General features: G+C 37.2%; 1 protein-coding gene across 2 annotated transcripts in view; it reads left to right on the forward strand.

The window, feature by feature from the left end:
- GUCY1B1 (guanylate cyclase 1 soluble subunit beta 1) overlaps window positions 1-23,489 on the forward strand; it is a 60,296-nt gene that overhangs the window by 26,477 nt on the left and 10,330 nt on the right. The window contains exons 6-14 of one of the 2 annotated variants that reach the window (XM_052777921.1): window positions 4,963-5,193; window positions 6,578-6,694; window positions 8,106-8,239; window positions 9,056-9,253; window positions 11,113-11,350; window positions 12,203-12,343; window positions 13,459-13,613; window positions 13,927-14,053; window positions 17,432-18,764. In XM_052777921.1, coding sequence (XP_052633881.1) covers window positions 4,963-5,193; window positions 6,578-6,694; window positions 8,106-8,239; window positions 9,056-9,253; window positions 11,113-11,350; window positions 12,203-12,343; window positions 13,459-13,613; window positions 13,927-14,053; window positions 17,432-17,455 — 1,365 coding nt within the window. In that variant the 3' untranslated portion in view covers window positions 17,456-18,764. Of the gene's footprint in view, window positions 1-4,962; window positions 5,194-6,577; window positions 6,695-8,105; window positions 8,240-9,055; window positions 9,254-11,112; window positions 11,351-12,202; window positions 12,344-13,458; window positions 13,614-13,926; window positions 14,054-17,431; window positions 18,765-23,489 lie in introns of those variants that run through there. The other variant, XM_052777914.1, reaches the window with a different exon arrangement.

The raw sequence follows: 23,489 nt of genomic DNA on the forward strand, positions 1-23,489 counted from the left end.
AAAATGTTTAATTTTATCATGTTTCTGCAGTTTCACACAGAACGATTTTATATATGCATATATATATATATATACACACACACATGTTCTTCTGAAATACAGTAGGGCTTTATTTTCCCAGAATGGTGTCCTTCAGGAAATGTGCCTTTTAACACCTAGGGCATGTGTGTGCTGAAGGCAAGAAAAAAAAAAGGTCTCAGTTTGCCTCTGTTAAACTCTGTTAGCACTGAAAGGAAGGCAGTTTGTTTTGAACTTGGATTCACAATTCCAGTTGAATAGTTCAGGAAAGCCTAGGTTGACATTAATTGATTAATTAGTTCAAATCCAATTTGCCTTATCTTCCCTGATTTGGTAATCCATTTTTAGCTAAATAGAGCTGAGACTATATAATTTTTGCAGCAGGTATTGTCCCAAGAATTGTTGCTGACTATGAGAACACACTAAGAATATTTAAGTTCTGCCAGTCTCAGTATGCAGACTAAAAATCTTCATGGTGCTGGTGACCAGCTTTGGCATGAGATATCTGTTAGCAGCCTTCTGGCTATGCCTTCTCTTGCTTCACTTGTCGGAGGTTGGTTGTGCATAAATGAGGGTGACCTGTGGAGGTAAAGTCAGGACAGAGATTCCTCAGGCTACAAATGGTACAGGTCAACGGAGAATGTTGTACAATCCTACAAAGCCCAGAAATCTGTTGGGAAAACAGACTTCTGCAGTTCTGTTATCATCTGAGAGCAGATTATCAAAATCTTTCTTTTAGATAGGGAAGATGGTTTACAATATTGAATGAGAAAAGGCCAGGGGGAGATCCTTGACAGGATGGTAATTTCTGACTGTCTCATTACTAATGGCAATATAAAAAAACAAAGCCAGAATGTGACCAGCTGCAGAGCTGACCTAAAAACTACTTAGGTACTTGTGGAGGACAAGCAGTACTGATCCATACATTAAAATGCTAGCTGTGTGTGAAGACAAATCAATCGTGGAGCATAATCAGCCTCTAATTCTGACATAAGGGCAGCAGGAAACTTCACTAGCTCCAGGCTCCGAGGTTTGGTGCAGTGAGAGTCTCTGCCTTGAAACCAGCTGCCAGGTGGAGACATCCCTGCAGTTTTAACTTTGGGTGTGCAAAGCTAAGAGTGGTGCCATTTCCACAGTGAACTGCTTTGCCTCAGGATCACCCTGAAACAGCTGCGGTGAAATTTGTCAAGTAGCATTGCACAGGTGGTTTTGATCAGAGGAGATGAAGAATTTCATCCTGTATTGACCTTTAAATGGCAAAAACCTGACTTTGCATTAATCTTCACAATCTGATGGAAAAAGATCCCTGTCCAAGGACATTCTGTCCCTCCCTCATGCTGAGATACGAGTATGTCTTGGGGACATGCTCATATCTATAGAATTGAGTCTTCTCTTGTAGATACATCAGTGAAAGTTTAACAGATAGCGTATGTTTGTTATACATGCTGTTATCACAGTGATACTGCTTGATTTAATATCGTGTGTGAAGCTCACAGAATATATTGAACCACAAAGTCATTTTAAAGTAACTGTTCTCTGAATAGTCCTTCCCTGAAATATTGGGGTGACTTTTCACTTGGCTAAGCAAGGACAAACTCTGAAGATGTATTTTCTGGAAAGCACAGGCAGGTTAGCGGTTAGATGTTATATATTCTCTTTGAAACCAGGAGAGTGATTTTTCCCTTCAGTTTTTAACTGCAGTTACTATGGTGATTGAGCTCTTAGACGTGGTGAAATGATGTCACTTCATGAGCTAAGACCGCAGGGGGAGGAAGAATTAGACTTGATTCCTGGCTTTGTTGCTTCTGTCACTGAACTTTCATTTGTCAAGCATTTAGCAGAGGCTTCTTCAACAATATTTAAATGATACTGAAATTCTGTGGCTTGCAAACTTTGCTTGCAGAATGAAACAATATATAAGTTCTATTCTAATTAAGCTTACTGCAGAGTATCTAGGGCACGTCTTTATGCGAGATAAGTATCTGGCCAATTAGGTTGGATCTGTAGGTACAAAGGTGAAGGGACAGAATTTAACATATTATGTTAATGGCCAGAAGTGCTTATTTTAAACTTGCTGACAAGGTGGATGAAAACTTGAGATAGGAAGATTAGATAGTTCTTAAATGATGTGAGTAGATAAGGCGTTGTGAAATTTCATATCCAATAGGAAGTTACTTAAGGATGAATCAGTAGCTTGCTAAGCCTGGAGAGGGATATGACTGTAGCTTCTGTTAATAGAGGTCTGTGCGTGGATGACCAGAATCAAATTCAGTAAACCAGGCATGTCCACAGCATATCAGGTTTACCAGGAGTGTGCAGCTGGTGCTGTGGCTGTTTTGTAGATATGAGACATTTCCATGTGTTTGGCCTGTTGTTCATCTCCTGCCCTAATGTGATGCCCTAGTAAAGCAGGCATTTCTAAATGCCCTGGAGTCTGGTCAAAAATAGTGTTGCAAATGAACTTGAAGATGGCTGTGAAACTTGCAGCTTTGCATTGTTACTGACACAGTTCTAATCTATAAAGGTTAGGAAAATAGCACATCATGTATGATGTAAGCTTGTAGGATCTGTGGAGGGTCGTGTCTCAAACTTAGCTAGACATCTTGAAGCATGTAGCACTTCTATTTTTATTTTGGGTTTTTTTAACCAACACTTGAGTTTTGTTTATGCATGCATCATTCATTTCTAATAAATGGAAAAAAATGGGAAGTTATAAAAAAACCATTAGGTGCTGCATGGTAGCAGTTAAAAATCTGTAAGTACAAGTGCAGGTTGGTAACAGAATACTGGTATGCAGTGACTAAGGCGGTCATTAGGTGATAATATTAATATCTCTGGAAGGTGATGTGCTGTTAATATAAACATTTCCTTAAAAATTATTAGATCTTTAAAAATGAATTTTAGGACTGCTTTGCTGAATGAAGAAGCTTTTCATCCAAAGTATGCATTTTTTTTCCAGTAGTGGCAAGAGCAACTCTTTGAAGTAAGATCCAAGACTGGAAATGATCTGGAAGCATAGATCAATTCTAGTGATAATTCTACACAATCTGAAAAAGGGTACTGTTTATAATCTCGGCTATCCCTTGATGCAATACTAGTAATAATAAAATAAAACCTGTGGGAGTGTGTATGAGTGATAGTAAGAACTTAAGACTGTAACTGCATTCTGTCAATCCTCAGTATGGCCACAGCCTCTTACAATTTCAGGGATAATGATTTAAAAGAAGAGGAAGACATGGAGAACCTTTAAACCCTGAATTCAGAGGAAAACTGGGTTTCCATCTACTATGTTCCATTTTCCTAGACAAACCCACATAACTTGTTTTCCTCAAATGACCACCACATATTCTTTCCAAGGTTCACCTCTTATTAACTCATAATTTCCCACTTCTCTCTGCCACACAGTGCCATATGGATTATCAACACAGTTTCTTCAGGAACTTAGGTTTTATCATCATTAACATTTGAACTTGTTCATACATCCAGCTTTAGGTACCTACATTAGCTGGTAAATTTAGTAGGCTGATCTTTCTCTAAGTTACTTACATATGCAACAGAAAGAGAAGACTAATGCAGCACATGGTATAGAGCACCTAAATCAGGCTCCTGCTTGGAACTGTCCTCCAGAAAAGCCTGTCATTCCTTTAAATGAATAGTCAAATAGGGCATCAAGGAACACTACTGTCTTAAATTAAGCATCATTTAGCAGTAAAATAGTTCTGTTGTTTTAGACTCCTCCATTTGTATAGGAACAAATAAAGGAATCGGCACTCCCCAACTGATCAGCTAGCATGGCTGACAGTTGTGGAGGAGAAATAATTAGTAAACTAAACATCTAAGGGATCAAGTGCAGTGTTTGTGCATATCCGTTCTGTTTTCATATTGTAACTGTTAATCTCTGTGGTTAGACTATGTGTAAAGGGCAGAATCAGGATGCATTAGAGATTTTAAGAAGCCTTTTTTTGCTTCAGTAGCTTTAGGATCAGACTCTACATGAAAGTAGAATCAGGTGCAACATGTTCCAGAAGGCTGCCGCTAAACAATAGTGTGTAAATAGAATTGTTCTGTTCCAGTCATTAAATCTAATTAGGCTTGAGAAGAGGTGAATTTGGTCTCTCAAGGTAAATTACGTTATTCTATTAGTTACTAGCTTTAATTATACTGCAATACATGACTCTCACTGCAAACAAAATAATCCCTATTAATTTCATATTTTCTACTAACTTTGAGTAAAATTACTAAAGTGTGAAATGCTATATTCAAGACACTTATTTGCGATTCGACTGTTGTAGATTACTCTGGTTTTGCTGTGATTTCATTTAATATGGAATGCAGCTTGGAGAAGATTGTAATTGCTTTTAGTTTTATCTGTTGGTCCTGATCTTACAGTCATCACTGCTTGCATGTGTAAGGACTGTATATTCAAACATCTGCTCCATCCACCTTTCTTCTGGCTGACTGTGACATGCCCATCCTCTGGTCAGCACTGTTTGCTGTTGTATTATAGATCTTGCAAACAGCTTTCATCAAAATAAGGATTCAAGAGGTCTGTGTAACTCAAGACTTGCCACATGTTCATTCAAGGGGAGGAGAGAGTCCTGTTTTCTGGCATGTACTGGTAAAAGCAAGCATAACTTGAGCCTTGACCCGTGATTTCAGGATGTGCATTTCACTCAGACTTTATAGATTGTATTTGAGTGATCTTCAATATGTTGTTCATGCAAAGGGCAACTGTGGCTAAGCAAAGGCATAATTATTCACCTGGAATTATAAAGACTGTCTAAAATCAGAAATACTTAGTAGAATATAATATTTTTCAAGATGCAGATATCATTCTTGAATTCATCTTTCTGCTTTAAATGTATTCCTGTCTTCATAGTAGCATTCCCGTTATTAATGAGTAGCAGAGTTTTCAGTTTTTCATGTTTTCCTTCATTTTTCTAGGTTATTCAACAGAGAAATGAAGAATGTGACCACATTCAGTTTTTAATTGAAGAGAAAGAGTCTAAAGAAGAAGACTACTATGAAGACCTCGACAGATTTGAAGAAAATGGTACCCAAGAGTCTCGCATCAGTCCCTATACTTTCTGCAAGGCCTTTCCTTTCCACATAATATTTGACAGAGATCTGGTCGTCACACAGTGTGGCAATGCTATATACAGAGTCCTTCCACAGGTTAGATGATTCTCATACATGAATAATCATAGATATTCCTAATGCTAGATGCTTCAAAGGTTTATTTTAAAGATGAGTAAAATAGATTCAGGATTCTCTCTCTAAACAGTGTTCCTGTATAACTATAATTTTTACTACATTGTGCTCCTCTTGTTTGAAAAAGGACAGTGAAAATAGCCCTAATTCTACAACAGCGCTGTTCCTTATGGTCGTGTCCATGTGCAGTAAGAGAATAAGCTTGAGCAGAGAAAACCTGATCACCCCCACAATTCAGGTGTTAGCTTGATACCTGATTCTTTCTTGTAGCTCACTCCAAGATACTTTTTCTATGAAGGTGGCAGATAACTCTTTAAAGTGGATGTGAGACAGTCAGTGCAACTTGGCCTGGGGTTCAGGAAATGGTCTTGCTCATACTACTGTATAGTGCAGCAGCAAGTACATAATCTATAGATATTACTTGACATTAATGCCTTCAAATACTTAAGCTGTCAGAATAACTGAAGAGCAGAATAATAGAAGTTGTAGTATACTTTCTTGGCTTGTGCATCAAAAGATCAGTATTAATGAGCCATACTATGTTTGTGATATGTATATATGTGTTCTGAACTGAATGCTGCTGCTGCAATTTCCTCTGGTTATTTACAGTAAAAGAGTACTCAGGGGTCCTTTTAATGTTATGTATTCTGCATATGAATAGGATACCTCAGTTCTTGCCTGAAAGCTGACAGTGTTTCTAAAAATAAGCAACAGGTAAAAGCAGTAGTATGAGAGAAGCTAAAGGTAAGATGATGAAAACATCAAATGATCTTTACAATTATGTAGGCTAATGTTGCACATACCATGTTGTTTCTGAATCATGGACATATTTTTAAAATCAATTTTATGTTACTTGGTTTTTCCTGCAATTTGTTTTTGGTGATTTCTCTCTGAATTTTGCAGAAAGATTTGAAAGAAGAGCTTTGTAAGTAGTTCTGCCAGATTTTTCCCAAGGGCATTCACTGAACAGCTATAACAAACTATTCAGCCTGCTGAGGATGGCTATCAGAATCCTTATTATCGGAGTTGATGCTTTAGAGAACATAGCTCATTGAAAAGGGAGTTTGAAGGAGGTCACTTAGGAGGAAAACACTGGAAAGCTTTTTTTACTGTAGAGTGGGAACAGTTTGACAGATAACAAATGTGATAGTCTAACACAATTTTACAAAGTCATCTTGCAGACTAGAATTGCACTTTGAAGTCAATATACTTGTGATGTAAAATCCTTAATTTAAAAACCTTGTGTTTTAATGGAGAACGCATAAAGTATATATTATCTTCCATTCAGTATATTTTTATTATAAAACATAACAATCTATTTTTTTCCTTTCTGTTTTTTTTATTCTAGCTGCAGCCAGGAAATTGCAGTCTGTTGTCAGTTTTCTCCTTGGTCCGGCCTCATATTGATATTAGTTTCCATGGGATCCTCTCACATATCAATACAGTCTTTGTGCTGAGGACCAAGGTAACTAGAGAATATTCACCTGGCTTTTCTTTAAGTAAGTATGCTTTGGAGAGATAAGAAGAAGTGCTGAAAGCTCAGAAGTCTTCGGAGAAAATTCTTTGCACAGTAGTACGCTCAGTTACTTTTGCGTCTTGAGCCAAGAAAAAGTCACAGGCATGAATTCATGTGTATCTGTTAAGTAGAATGCTATATAGGCATGATGAAGTACGTTATACTTCATGTCTGATGCTTTCTTTGTAAGGGGTCAACCCATTATATGATGTACCAAAGTAAATGTAGAAAGGCAATTACATTTACTTTTGCTTCATAACAATATGGGAGACAAATATGAAATGTGTTCTTGCTTGGGCCCTGTCGTGGTTTAACCCCAGCCAGCAACTAAACACCACGCAGCCGCTCACTCACTCCCCCCCACTCAGTGGGATGGGGGAGAAAATCGGGAAAAGAAGCAAAACCCGTGGGTTGAGATAAGAACGGTTTAATAGAACAGAAAAGAAGAAACTAATAATGATAATGATAACACTAATAAAATGACAACAGCAATAATGAAAGGATTGGAATGTACAAATGATGCACAGTGCAATTGCTCACCACCCGCCGACCGACACCCAGCCAGTCCCCGAGCGGTGAATCCCTGCCCCCCTCCACTTCCCCGTTCCTAAACTGGATGGGACGTCACATGGTATGGAATACACCGTTGGCCAGTTTGGGTCAGGTGCCCTGGCTGTGTCCTGTGCCAACTTCTTGTGCCCCTCCAGCTTTCTCACTGGCTGGGCATGAGAAGCTGAAAAATCCTTGACATTAGTCTAAACACTACTGAGCAACAACTGAAAACATCAGTGTTATCAACATTCTTCACATACTGAACTCAAAACATAGCACTGTATCAGCTACTAGGAAGACAGTTAACTCTATCCCAGCTGAAACCAGGACAGGCCCATACATTCATACACAGTTCTGTGTCCTTTTCTCTAAAGAGGGCAGGAGAGGAGGTGGGTGATATGAATGAATGCAGCATGTAGAGTAGCACCTACGTCAAGGAGGCTGTTTATTTATAGAAAACTGTACCTGAGAGAAACCAAGATATCTTAGATGTGCTCCCAGGCACAGATAGATCTTCATAGAATAGGCAATACTTTTGTCAAACTATTGTTAAGAAATGATACAGAAGAAAACAAGAAGTTATGAACATGAATGTAAAGAAAGATACCATGCTTTATATCTTTGATGTAGCAAATCACAGTATTAAAATATGGGTATGTTCAAGTGAGAAATTAATTGGGGTTTAATGTAGGCTGTAACTCTATTCCAGACATTCTGACTGCCGCCTTAGTGAAGGCACTTACGTATGTGGCCTGGTGCATAACACACATACCATTGTCCTTATATAATTGTGACTTTTGATCACCAGGAGGGGCTGTTGGATGTGGAAAAGCTGGAATGTGAAGATGAACTGACTGGCACCGAAATCAGCTGCTTACGCCTGAAAGGGCAAATGATCTACTTGCCTGAAGCAGACAGCATTCTCTTTCTTTGTTCACCAAGGTACTTTAAACGTTAAGAGTTCTATAACATTGATTTTCATTTTACAGTTACTAATTTTAAGAACATTTAGGGGAGTAGTACTACAGAGATTAATTGGTTCAAGTAGTGATTTCATTGATTTTGAAGTGTTTATACTAAAAGAGGGAGGAGCATTTAAACATCAGAACATGGCTGATTATTAAATAATTCAATATAAACACCGGGATGCTCTGGCCCAGTTTGTACAAATGGGAATTCCTCATGATTCCGTGATTTTTGGCAAGTTTTGTCCTTTGTTTCTTACTCTGAGAGTGCTAAGAAATGCCACAATGATTTGGTTTCCTCTGTGGATTCATATATTTTTGCAGTAGTTTTAATGTAATAGAGCAGTGATGAATATAAAGAAGTGGTTGCAATGGGCGATTGAATGGAGGGCTTCTTTAGCTAAGAGTGTGTTGAGCTAACACACCAGATTACACAGTTATGATATGTTAATCTCCTGTGTAAAAGGGAGAGAGTGGATGAAGACAGAAAGGGAAGAGGCTACCTTAACATAATCTCACTTTTATTTGTGTACTGAAGTATGTGTATTTGATATGTTCATGGAAGTCACCAATGAGAATTCTGTATTTAAATGCAAAAATAGAGCCATGTGTTAACGTGAATGAACACAAATAAGGTATTTCATAGAAGGGGTATGTTGTACAGCTCATCACAAGTTCAGAAGCATAATCTTTCTTCTCTTATTCAGCAGCCTCTGCTGCTCATTTGAGTTTTAAATGCTCCTTCGGCAAGTTTAATTGTACCCATATTGTTACATATTTCTCCACATTGCAGTGTGATGAACTTGGATGATTTAACCAGAAGAGGTTTATATCTGAGTGATATTCCATTGCATGATGCTACCCGTGATCTGGTTCTTTTGGGAGAGCAGTTCAGAGAGGAATATAAACTGACTCAAGAGCTTGAGATCCTCACTGACAGACTGCAGCACACACTGCGTGCACTGGAAGATGAAAAGAAAAAGACAGACACGTAAGAATCAAATCCTGATTTTCAGCTGAAACAGTCACATCAATATATTATTTAGAGCTACCTTCTGCAAAAAATAACAGAATCTTGGAAGGAATGTAAGAGATATTCAGGGCCGATAATTTTGGAGTGAAGAAAGAACAGTTTACTTCAACGCCTCATAGGTTATTTCTTCATTTAGATTGTCAAATATCATCTGCAGTCTAGGCTGTTACAGGCACAGGTGTTTTGATGGCTCCTTCCCTGATAAGGAAACGTATGAGAAGTGAACTGATCATTCTTTTTGTTTTGTGAATTACCTAAACCAGTAGTTTTGCAGATTTTCTTACATGCAGTCCCTGTAGCCAAGATGAATTTGATGAATGCCCAAATGCTACTGTTTGACAGAGTTCTGTAAACCAGCTGTAGACCATTTTGTCTTTCTGGACTGCCATGCTCACAGGGTAATAGAACAGAAAAACATCTTATAAGCCTTGAAAATAGTCTATGTAAAGGTGAGGTTTTGCAGTAGGCTAATGCTAGGAATTTGATTTTATAGTTACCTGTAGTAACTTTTGGGGCTATCTAGATAATACAACCATCTAGATTTAAGTACATAATAATAAAGTATATGCATTGGGCCCCAAATCCATTTCTACAGGTAACTATAAAATCAAATTCATAGCATTAGTCTATGGCAGCTCAGCTCAAGGACTACTGGCAGGTAAATTAAACAAAAATTTGTGTGACAAGCCACGTGGGGTTGATGGTTGACTCTTGTTTATAAAACATAGTTCCCATCTCTGTAACAGAAGAATTTATTGTAGATTATGCTTGTTTAGTAGTAGAATTAACATTTGTTGTGCTATGAATTCTATTGACAGATTTTTTTTGTAGTAGTAGAGTAATGGAAATTATTGAAAGGGATGAATGGAAGAGTCAGAGAGAAAAGAAGCCTAAAAAATACTTTTTCTATTCATTCCTGGTTACTTGCTTTATAAAGTCATTTTATCTTCAGGAATTCGAGTCTTCTTGGCAGCCGCTGGAACAGACAGTGTCAGTTACTATATCATGTGCCAAAAGTATTCACTAATTATAACTCATACAGTAGTGAACTTTCCAAAAATGCAACTAATGAGGGTTTGTGCAGGAGGCTGTGTACAAAATGATGCTTAAGATTGTGAAACAGTCAGAGATCTTCAGCTTGCCCACTTAGCTGTGTAAGGAGGGAAATATACCTCATGATGGTCATGATGGCAGTTAGAAAGTTGAAGGAATATACATCAGAGTGGAGTGAAGCTCTGTGTGTGTGATTTGGATTTTATTTTTGCATAATTTCTAATATGAACAAGTCTTAATATGTCATATAGACTATTAATTATAAAAACATGCAATAAACCCTAAAAGCATCATTCTCAACAGAAGAGGAAGCATTTAGAAATGCATGAGTTGATCAAGTGTGGAAAACTGTCTGATCTCTTCATGGCCTTTTTTGCAGTTTTTATGGTTCTGTGAGCAAAACGAGATTATATGAGCTGAGGATATGGCAGAAACACTTAAGCAATAAGCAGAAATGATCCAAGACACTATTAACAGATCATGTCAGAAGAATTAGTAATATATGCCTCATTTTGTTGGTAATTTAGGTGTATTAGTGTGTGTTTGAAATGTCATGGCTTTAGGTACACTGATGTAGATCAGTTCCTGTTTCCCAAATAACATATGGTTCAGTAAACATCATCTTTTATATTGCTCTTTGATGATGCAAGTATGTAATAAACACTATGAGAGGTACTAAGTTAATATTTGAAGAGTGCTGGTGCAAAGACCTTTCTCCACATTCTTTCTGTTTTGCTTGTGCCTTTCTTTTCTTACACATTTAGATTACTGTACTCTGTTCTACCACCATCAGTGGCAAATGAACTGAGACACAAGCGTCCTGTTCCAGCTAAGCGGTATGACAATGTGACCATTCTTTTCAGTGGCATTGTTGGATTCAATGCCTTCTGTAGTAAACATGCCTCTGGAGAGGGAGCCATGAAGATTGTTAATCTTTTAAATGATCTTTACACGAGATTTGATATTCTGACTGATTCACGAAGGAATCCATTTGTTTATAAGGTAAGCAGAAGATTTTCAAAGTATTTAATCTGTGACTTTTCAATAATTTACTATCATGTCACTCTTTTCCATCCTTAGGATTTTAGTCTCTTTTAAAAAAATAGTTATGTTCTCAGTCTTTGAACTGTGTTACCTGATATTACATAGCTAAAGAAGAGTATGTTGTTTATCGCTAAATGTATGAAGGAACATAAAGGGCTTAGTTCTCAGCAGGATTTCTTCACAGTCACCCTTTAGGTGGATATATAAATCTACTTCCACCTTTAGCAGATGTGAACACTTACACAAGCAGTTTGTGGTTCTGCTGACCCTGTGCTTTAAGTTTTTCAGTCATATACCTGGGTCTCGTGGTTGTAAATTATAACTTATTATTCAGTTATTCAATGTGAATTTCATTCCTTCATTAGGAATGAGGTATAGTTGCAGATGCATCTGGTAGCAGGTAGATAGGGAGAGAGAGATCCCATATATATGTACATGTGTACGCTTGTGTGTTTATACGTATAAGATTCATTCCTAGCTTTTACTAGAAATCAATTTTATGTCCTGTACCAAGTGAATCAAGGGTGTGAGTCAAAACAAACATAGTGCTCAGTTTCTACAGAAATTCAGAAGACCCCAAAAGAGAGGCTCAAATTCACACAATCACAATGTCATTTGAATTTGTTACATTGTGGGCATACAATAAATTCTCTTCAGTAACAAGCAGAGATGATGGGAATTAGGGTGATTTCAATGAAAGAGAAGGGAAACTATTTGAAAGGACAAGCAGTCTTGAAGGAAGCACGACGTCCGTTCTAGTACTCTAAAGCCCATGATAATAAAGTAATTGAAAAATATGTATCTTGATAGGTGGAAACAGTTGGGGACAAGTATATGACAGTGAGTGGTCTACCAGAGCCTTGCATTCATCATGCACGATCTATCTGCCACCTGGCATTGGATATGATGGAAATAGCAGGCCAGGTTCAAGTAGATGGTGAGCCTGTACAGGTTAGTAAATGTGTGGGCTTGAATGAAGAGCCCATTCTTTGATATGATGATAATGCTTTGAAATATGATAATGCTCAAGTCCCAGTCGGTGCAAACTTTGTTATTGCTAGTTTTTGAGACTGATAGCTACAAATAATATGAAAAGTCACATGTAGATGTGACACGTGCAGTTCCCAGACCTTAAAATCTAATATTGTGCTTAACCTTTTAAAGGAATGCATTAGGTATGCATCATTTATGTCTGTTTTCCGATCAATTCAATCTAATCAACAAATTCCCATTGCGCATCAAGTACAATTTGTTAAGTCATCTTCATCTCTATGAACAGAACAATGATACTCCTTCACTAATAGTTTCGATCATGCTTCAGATCCTCAGCATGCGAAAATATTGCATTAAAAAGAAAAGTACAGTTCCATAGGCAGTTATGGCAATGATTACTGGCAACCATGTACATTAGTGGAAATTCACTCATTGTTGGATTTTATGAAGATGTTGTGGTATTAATTCAGAACGGGGGAGGCTGCATTGACCTGTCCTCATCAGAAGGCTTTGAAAGAAAGCAAAATAAGTAATGAGTGTGATGCATATTTCTATTTACATGAATGTTATTGGTCTAACACCTAGCTTAGATCTGTGTACTTCACTTTGTCACTGGGCAGAGAAGTGAGAAGGTTTGATTTGGGGCTTTACAATAACTGTAATGTGCTATAAGAATGAGCTTCTCCAAACCCCTGTCCTATCTCTTGAGCTTTTAAATGCAAAATACCATGTTTCCTCTAAGAAACATCTTTTTTCTTGACCTACACCATTCATTTCTGTATCTTCTGAGTACTCATTAAACGCAGACCTGCAGAGTATGCCTCTCTTTCCGCTTTTTTTAATTTCACAGTACATAATAGCAGCATGGCTTGGTGCATGCTGGAAAAATACGGATTTTGTTCTTTCATGTGGGAGGACACAAAACACAAAATGCAAGGCTTTGAAGAAGCAGGAGTGGCACATTGGAGAAATAAACTCTAGTAGATAGAAATGGCATAATACCTGTATTTCGTCAGAAGCATCAGATTCGTTACGTTGATTTTGAATATTCAAACTTTATTTTTTCTCTAAAGATAACAATAGGAATCCATACTGGTGAGGTAGTCACAGGTGTCATAGGCCAAAGGATGCCACGTTACTGTCTCTTTGGAAATACTGTCAATCTAACAAGCAGAACAGAAACTACTGGAGAAAAGGGAAAGATCAATGTCTCTGAATATACTTACAGGTGAGTGATGCAATATTTTTATTGGTGTTGACATCTTAAAATAAATCACTTTGTCAGTATAACATCAGCGTCTTTGGAGTTGAAAGTGACAGGACTCCTGCAACACTTTATTTAAGTACATGAGTTCTCATGAAACTGTATGGCAGACTGCATTATGATATACCATTATTGGTATGCAAATATAATAATGATCTAGAGATAGATTTGACTCTTTTGTTAATTTGCTCACATCTGTAGCATGTTTAATATTTTTTATAGTGTGTGGCGTGCATGCATAGTGCATACATTTACATGTTTTCTCTTTCAATTTCAGGTGTCTTATGACACCAGAAAATTCAGATCCTCAGTTCCACCTGGAGTACAGGGGTCCAGTTTCTATGAAGGGTAAAAAAGAACCGATGCAGGTTTGGTTTTTGTCCAGAAAGAGTACAGAGACAGAGGTATGACTAAACAGAGTGTAATTTTTTTTTTTTTTAAACAAGACATAAACATGACAAATTTAATCTAAACCACTGAGATCCATTTGCATTTGCAAAACTAAATGTTCCCTAGAAAAAATGAAGAGTTTTATACAAGACTATTTCATTAATGCATTTACTATCTTGACAGCACATTAAGTCCTTGATTATTTGTCTTTGCAGTTTGTGCAGTCCCTGAAAGAATACTTTTGTATTTTAAAAAGTCCTTGAGGGAATGCCAAGTGTTTAAATATTTATATCTCCCTCTTCTTACGGATTTCTCCACTGTACTAGATTTTGCAATATAACATCCGTTTCTGTTTAGCTGACATGTCCGGTTGTCAGCACTTCAAAATTCACCATTTGCTTTATTACAGTGAGTGAATAAATGTGCCTTCAAATACATAGGAAACAGCTCAGCAACTACTTGCAGGCAGGTTCACACCTGATGTGTATGGTGGTCTTTTAACCCCACATGGATCTGCTTGTTCAGAGACTGTTGCATGATAGAGGTCTTGCTTTAGAAATATACAGGGTGAAAACTGTTTCTTCTAAATGACATATGAGCCTAAATCCTCTTCTCAAAATGATGTAGGGAAAAGCTCTTCAAGCACTGAGTGGTCTTTAAGCTTATGCCTCAGTTTCAAGAGTCTGGGCATGTATTAACCAAAGTCTCATTAAAAGCCAATAAGATTTAGACACACAAGTATGATACAAACTTAGACACTTAATCAGGTTACAGTATGCCAGCTGATTTGCCATAGCTGAGCAGGTGCATACTTTCCACCCATTGCCAACAGGGAGAAAAAAAAGGGTAAAAGTAATTTACATAGCTTGAATTTTATCCTGAAGCAATACAAAAAGAAAGTGTTTTATGCTAATGTATTTAATCTTAAAAATACACCTGACTAAAATAATGAAAGTCATCAGTTACCTTGACTGAAATAATTCTTGTAAGTCACAGGCTATTAACTATGTGTCTGAATACTCATGTGCTTCTGAAAATAAAATTTAGGCTGTTAAACTGTTTGGGCTCTTCAGGAGATCTAATCCAGATTTATTACCACTGGTACCAAAGTATATGAATACTGACTTTTTAATGGTAACTCCCAGTATTAACCCCCAGTATTAAGCTTCAGGGGAGAGCCTGTACTTTAATTCTCCTGAAGTCTGTATTTTAGTATATATTACTTACAATAATAATCTGGGTGCCACTTCTGATAATACTTTTCTATTTTTATTCTGTATCAAGAGTAACTATAATTTCATGTGGCTACCATTCTTTCAAATCTATAGTTCTATTTAAAATATATTTTAATTAAACACCTTTCACTTTTTTCTGCATTATAAATTATGTCCTATCATTTGTAGCAGGGCACATGGTGATTTTAAATGTAAAATTTCAGAGGGGTACTGAGTCAGGTGGGTATTTTCCTTGTTTCAGCCTCACCCATGTTTAATACGAATATAGGGTTCGGATAGTTCAGAATTTTAAATATTGCAATTTCCATTTAGCAATCTTGTACAACAGTTGGTTTTGTTAATCCTCACAGCAATCCTGAGAGGTCCTTGCTGATACTATTATCTACTACTCTAGCTTTGTAGAGAGGGTCATGGGGGCAGGAATAAACCTGACAGAAAAATACTGTCAGCCTGATTTTCAGGAGCACTTAAGACTAACAGTTTAAGCATACTCAAGAAGTCTCTCTAATTTTTGTTAGTTTTTGTTAATTCTGAAATTCGGATACACGTGTAATTCTTATAGATAGAAGGACTTCTCCCGTCACAGGTACCTCTTCTAAATTGTAGTAAGTTTTGAAGGAGACTAGAAAGATACATTCATGTGGTGATTTGAATGGATAATCATTTTGTCAGAGGTGATTTTGAAAAGTGAAAGAATATAATCCTCTAATCTTTTAATTCTTTTTCACTCCCTGCACAATTTCTACTGTCCATACACAAGATGCACTGAGTTTTACTCCTTTAAGATTTTCTAAATTGTTTGCAGTTCCTCTTTGTCTTGTGAAGGTACTCTTCATGTTATTTCTGGCACTTTATAGGCTGTACATAATAGTTGTAATCCAAAAGCAGAAATCAGATAACCAACTTTTTATGTTTGATTACCTTAGAGTAATCGCTTTGCTTTAGGCAAGCGTGTAGTCTTGGTTTTCTTTTCAGCATCTTATTCTCTCTGACCTTTCAAACACATACATATGCTAATGTATTATCATGTGCAGTACCGTTAATTTCAAGGGGACTGTTCATAACAATAAGTATGGCATGTTAACATGTATTCAGAAACTATATAGTAAATTTCCCGAAAGGTCACTCTAGAATATTGCAAGAAGTGGCTTATAGAAGTAAAAATGAAAATATTTCTTAAATCATCCTGAAGATATTTCTGCTGATTATTCTTTTACTGTGAAGTTTTCTACCTCCAATATCTTTAAATCTAGGATTGATTCACATTAGTGATATATTCTCCTTTTCATTATATCCCTTAGAGAGTGGTTAGCTCAGCATTTGCAAATCTATCAGCATAATATTTACCCTGAAGCCCAGTAATTAATATATTGTGAGGAAAGAGGACAAAATACTTAGAGCTGGCATAAAGATGTGAAACCAAGGCTTAAAATATGCTGTCTCTCTGCTAGGCCTGTAGAAAATGATAGGGTCGGAGCTGCTCAGTGTACCTCAAACTTGGTTCCTAAGCTGGCATCTGCAATATCAGTCACTATGAGCAGTAGTTACTTCTGAGAAAGACCTGATTTACAAGAATCAGTGTTGGTTTGGAGTGCTTCTCCTTTACTTTTGTCCGCTTAAGATACCTCTTCCACGATACCATTACAGCAAAAATTATAATTGCATGAGAAATATACATAGAACAAAAGCAACTGTGACCAATTACTCATTTTGCATCTGCTTGTTTGCATGTTATGGGATTAATTATTACCATCATTATTATTTTAACAGAGGTTCAGCTGCAGCTTCTCTCTTGAGAAACAGATTTATTGTAAAAAATAAAGCTTGCAGAGAGCCTCAGATGTCTGACTGCAATTTCCATCATTCCCACTTTCAAATAGCTTTCTCTTCTGTCCCGTCCCCACATTACTGATGGGAAGAAGTTAAAGTATCTCAGCCAGAGCTGGTAGTTCATCAGGGAATGTAGGAATTGTACATTCCTACATACAACACATACAAAAGAAATACATGCATTACATATGCTGTGTTTAATTATTTTTATTATGTACTGATATTGGTTGCAAGTTGTAAAATATATTTTGTCACTGCATTGACCCACTATGTTGTTGCTTCAAAGAAAATCCCTTACTTCTCAAATTCTACTTGCATGCACTCAAGGAAACAAAGCAAGATGCTTTCTGAGCTGAGGGAAGAGGAAGAGGACGCTGGATAGGGTGCAATACTGTCCCCAAAATAGGGTGCCAGGCAGTAAGGTTGAGTTATGGATGTTATTTCACATGATATCTCCCATTGCCACGTGCAGTACCATTGTCTTTTGCCCTACTCCTGTAGTCATACTCACCATTTTTCTCCAGGCTTGCTTGCTTTTTTTTTGTCCTTAATGTTTGGTATTGTTGTATCTCTGCTATGAGCATGTATTTCAAGCTTTCCTTTTTTTGATACGCATTTTTGCACGTCAGTCATATGGCCCTTCCTACCACCAGATAATATTGAATAAAATTTTGTAGTATGCATGCCATAACTAACCACTTCAATCTAATGCTTCACATCTTCATCTTCATCTCTGAAGTATAGTGGTTATGTTAATCAGTGACATTTCTGGAAAGACAGGTGTTTCAGTTGTTGGGCAGAGCAATGAACATAAAGAACTATTTTTAAAAATACCTACAGCAGCATTATGAAAATTATTGTATAAATGTGGCTTATCAGATATAGTTCTGCTATTACCATGCTTCCCGTTCATTTTGTGAGTAACACTTGATGCACTGTAAATTCCTGGTTAGAAAAAGGTTCCTCTTTCGATATCACCCTGCATTTTCCCTTTGTAGACACTATGTAAACATTTCTATATTGAAAGGGGGCAGTTGTTTGTCTGATACTGCCATTTGAAGCATGTGCCAATGTACTTCTACTGAAATGCTGTTCACTTGCAATGTATTTCTCATTGATTTATATTAACTAAATTAAGTTGTCTTGTTAATAATAGATTGCTGGACAATTTTAGACCATCTGTAGTGCTTTGATTCTTTTCTGATGGTGCCCCCAGCCCCCAGAATTGAAAGGCATGCTGCCAGGACATGGCTGTCATGGTTGCCTTTTGGTTTGGTCTGTCTAATTTTCAGAAATGATCTTATTTTATTCCTTGGGAGGACCTGATAATATTCTAGGCATCATGGCATATTTAAGGGATGTAAAGCTTGTAAGGGGACATAGTGTCTTTTATTAGCTGATACAGTTACTAAAAGTGGAAAAGGTTTCAGATGTGTAGACCTTTAGTAACTTCAACATACAGTGCATTTTTATGTGAATAATACCTGTTCGTATATAACTGATAATTTCTGAATATTTGCATTACAAAATAGGATAGTGCAATTACTTTGTGTACAAAAATTGTCTATATCTAGTATACCTTATCAGCACAGAATATATATGTATAAATGCTTCACGTTAATGTGCAAAAGAAATTGCAATAAATTATTTTTTCCACTGACTTACAGAAATTTTGGGATTTTCTTCTCGGTGAAAGCTGTATTTCATTGTTTGATACAAAACAAGTATGTTCTCCATTCCATAATTTGAAGTCCAAGTTTAAATAATTTATCAAGTCATTGTTCCAATGTTTGCAAATGTCCAAGAGTCTCCCACATTCAGGTTAATGGATCACATCCTCAGATTAAAGTAGTGTTCAAAATGTGTAGACTAATGCTCCAAAAATAGTAGACGAGGTCACAAAAATGCGTGCATTCCTTTGAAACTCTTGGACAATATTTGACAATCAAAAATTATTAGCCGTCCACTTTGAGCAGGATGTACATTACCAACAAAAGCTTTAGGAATGGGAAATGAAGAGAGGAAGCCACATACATTCCTTTCCATCATCTCACTGTCGGACAGCAGCGCATCCCAGCACTCTGAGAGATTGCTCTCAATCTAATAGATGGACAACAGCAATTTGCATTTAAAGTTGAACAAGTTTACCAAAACTTTAATAGTGACTCCTAAAGACATAGGATTTGTGATGGCTGTGGTTGTGCATTGACATAATTCATGCAAATGGGTGTGAAGTAACTGAAGTTTCTGTATTACTCTTCAAGCTGATGGAAGATGCCATGCCAGAAAACTCATATAATGCTCTGAGTTTATATTTTACCTTCTTAATAATTTCAAAATATTAAAGCTACTGTTAAGCTACTCTGTAACATAACCGATTTCTTAAAGCACTAGAATAATAGCTCATATATTATGTTCATATAAGAGCTTTTTATCTCAAGAAAACCTGTACGATTTAGGCACTTAACCACTTTTATTACTAAAACTGGTCTTCACTGAAATGCGGCATTCAGCTACTAAAATTATACTTCAGTTAGATATTACTCTCAGATAACAGTTAAAAACTTCTGCAGTTGTTTAGTTCTTTTATGTGTGCTCTATTGCATCTTTTATTTAACTATAGTGGTTTACTTTTTCAATAGAAGCTCTCTAGCTAAAACATTAGGCAGAGTAATTACCAAAGTCTGTTTCAAAGGTGTTTACAAATGCACCTGTTTTATTTTCATATTTTTTGTAAAAAAGTTGAAACAAGGAAAAGGAACGGGAAAGCAGCAGTGAAATTGCAAATTATGGAATGCTTAGCTGTTTGTAATCTTCTGGATCACATGCTTTCCTTTGAATTCAGATACGCAAAAGAATTTAGGTTTCTGTGGTATTAACAACTAAGGCTACGGCCGTGCAGGCGACTCTGCTACTCTACTGCTATCTTAAAGTTGGCACTGCAGTTGGCTTCTGTAATGCAAGGCTGAGTAGTCTGATTGTTGCTAGTGTTTCTTGGATAATGTACTCTGTTTTTTGAAGGAGTCTCACTTCAACACTATACATATATTGTCACATACTGTAAGATGGTTATTCAGTGCATTTCCAGAGCCATCGTATATTAAAAAAAAAAAAAAAAAGTTGGGTCATCACATTGTAGCAGTGTGGGAAATTGAGGAGAATTTGGTACTTATGTTCTCCAGACAGTCATCAGGCAGTCAGCATAGTGGTACAAATGCGAGCTTATGGGTTATTGTAAATGAATTCTGTCAGTCACTGTGTTGGCTTATCATCTCCAAGTAAAGGGATGTTATTGAACTTACAGTCCTGTTTTATTTGAGTACCAGGGACACACAGAGGGTCAGTGTTATTATTTTTCAATTAACAGGATCCTTTCTTTCCTGGGGGAGAGTCTGAAACTGTTGTCATTGCATGGCCCTACCTGGCAATGAGGGGGGAACAAATAATAAGCCAGTAAACAGAGCCATGCTAGTCTAACTGTAAAGAAAAAGTGGTTCCATTCCTCAATCTATAGCTGCACATACAAGGCACTATTTTTTTTCTCTACTGTTCTTCAGACTTCTGGCTGGCTTTGGGTGACAGTTGTGGAAAAACTGCAACAATACGTGCTGTATCCACCAATTCATTCTTTGTTTGTTACTAGCAGGAAAAGGTTAATGTTCATTTTCATCATAATGGTCAATGGGTCTTTCTGCCAATGTGGCTGTTTTGGAGATAACGACGACCAGGGAATGTAAGAACAATTTTGTGATTATTATTCTGGGATGAAGATGTGTGTTCTCTGTTATAAAGGTTTTGTTCCAGACTATTCCACATATCCAGCAGTCAGATTGACATTGCTTTTGTTATTGTTTTTTTGCAGAGATGATTATGGGGATTTCATATATATAAAGCACCTAGTACAAATTTTATGCTACAGTACAATTGTACTTTCAAGGGAAACAATTCTGTGTGATGAGGGTCTATGAACTTGCGGCAATCAGCCAATGCTAGCACACATTTGTTTTTATCTGTTCATGTGCTGGACACCTCTGGCATGAAGCCTGTGTGGTTTTTTATATTGCAGGTTCTCAGGGTCATGCTGGCCTTCCAAAATTGATTTTACACTTTGATAAGTGTGGTATCCTGTCTAGTGCTCAAACAACTGACTTCTGATTAAAATGACAGAACTTAGCTGAGTGCAGACAAAAGACTGAAAGTGTTCATAGTTTTCCTAGCTTGTGTTAATCATAATCCTGAACTGGAGACCAATTGAGTCAATAGTCCTTGAGCCATTGTTTAAAAATAAAAACCAAACAAACAAAAAAACCCACAAAAACTACACAGCCATAGTTTTCAGATGAGAAATAAAACTCTGTTTGAGTTCAGTATTGCTGGCTTCAGCCCCTACATCAGTATGAGTGTAGTGTTGTAATGAGTTGTGTGAAAAATCAAACCACCTTCATCAATCTCACTGAAATATGCAATGTCCTAAGTGTGAAGAAATGTACATCTATTTCTCACAAGTCCTATATCACTGTGTGTAAGGTTCCTGGAAAGAAAAGAAAGCAGGTTATGCCCTGTTATTTTCAGATATTTTGTGCAAGTCAACTTAAAAAAATGGCAATTTTCATATGCAAAGTGTTCAGAAGCAATCTGATTTTCAAAAAACCTTATTAGGAGGTTAAAGAGTAAGTATCCTTTTTCCACAAAGAGCATAGTGAATCACTCAGAGATTTAACAGCCTGTACAAGAAACCAAAACCTTGCCTTCTGTCACATTATAGGTGTGTTTGTGAGCAATTATGTAATTATCTAGAGGATAAGAAACTTGCCCACAAAGTGAGGATACATGCCTTTTCACAAAGCCTTCCTTTCCCACATCATCCTACCCCTCAGGTTTTATAAATACATCTCTCTCTCTCTCCCCCCCCCCCCCCAACTTCTGTGTAGGCCACCTTTCTTCTTTCCTTGCTGCTTGGGCCTGTGTCCAGGGAAAAAGATGATACTCATGAGGCCTATACAACAAGTATAGTAATACTGCAGTAATCCTGATGAAGGCACTGTGCAGGGTCTGAGTTATTACTTTCTAGTCCCTGTCCCTGCAGTCCTTCTTTTCTGTTTAATGTAAAAGGTATGAGCAATCTTAGGAGCACAATTACTGGCAGGGAAGGGTACAGCTAGGGACAGGAGAGGAACATCTGAGCTCCAACGAGAATGATCAAAAAGTGTCTCAGATTGCAAACAAACATTTTTTTCTCATCTGCAGCTCATACTGTGTAAATTTAAGGTTTGGTGTACATACCTATGTTGTTAAACTGGAGATGTCAGTATTTTCTTAAGCTATAATTAATTGTTTATCATGGAGATGCCAAGAAAAAGTCAACATTTGTTTATGAAATACTTGTCCTAGGACAGGTTTTTTGCTTATTCTTATTATTGGGCATGATTAATTTTCCTGATGCAGTATCTATGGGTAAATGTTGACTTGTATTTTCAGTTGGAAAACACAGCACTACAGCTGGAGACAATCTCCATTGTCTCCTGCATTCCCAGGTATGTCACATTTTAACTATGATACTTCCTTATCTCTGGACCACATTTTTCCTGGCACCATGGCACTGCAGCAGTAGGAAACATTACTCTCTGGCTGAGTGCTATAGCGTATCAAAAAAAAAGAGCCAGAGTGAACCCAACACTTCAAAAAGCCACTGATTCATTATACTTTCTTAATTTCTGTCCTCAACAGGCTAAAACCTCTCCAGTAAATTGTTCAGAGAGAACCTGCAAAATGAAGAGCTGCTGCAACATGGGAGATCATGTAGTAGCCAACCAATAAATCTGACTGGGTAGCTCTGCACTGGCACAGCTGCCAGTCCCCGGTTTTCATGTTCCTTCTTGTCTAATGGAAGAGCCTGTTTTGTGTCAAATGATGTCATGTTTTATAATTAAATGCTGCAGGGTGCTAATATTTTCTCACCCTGTTGCTACAATAATACCAGGCAATCTATGTCTTGAAGAAAACAAAAAGGATACCATATTAGGCTGTTGTGTCAGGTTTTGAAAGCTCTGCAAGGCTAACAGGATAAAGCCATAGCAGTTCTTTGCCTATGAACCTGCCTATAGCTCTCAGACTCAGACCTGACTTTGAGTGCCATCCTGAGGTGATGGCAGTGAAGTTGGCAGAGGTGCTCTGTTAGAGCATTGCAGAGCGTGAGTTCGGACTCCTCGAGTTTGTGTCCTCCAGCGTGAGAGCAAAGGCTTCCTTCTCCACCTTCCATAATTAGTAGGAATACTTTTTCTACATTTAACAAGACAGTGCTCTGGAAAAAAAAACCAGAAGAGAGGTACCTGCATGTCCCCCTGTAATACCGCCTGGGTAAAATGCTCTCCATCCGAAAAGCAAT

The sequence above is a fragment of the Harpia harpyja genome, chromosome 2, assembly GCF_026419915.1.
Source record: "Harpia harpyja isolate bHarHar1 chromosome 2, bHarHar1 primary haplotype, whole genome shotgun sequence".
In the NCBI taxonomy this organism is placed as follows: Eukaryota; Metazoa; Chordata; class Aves; order Accipitriformes; family Accipitridae; genus Harpia; species Harpia harpyja.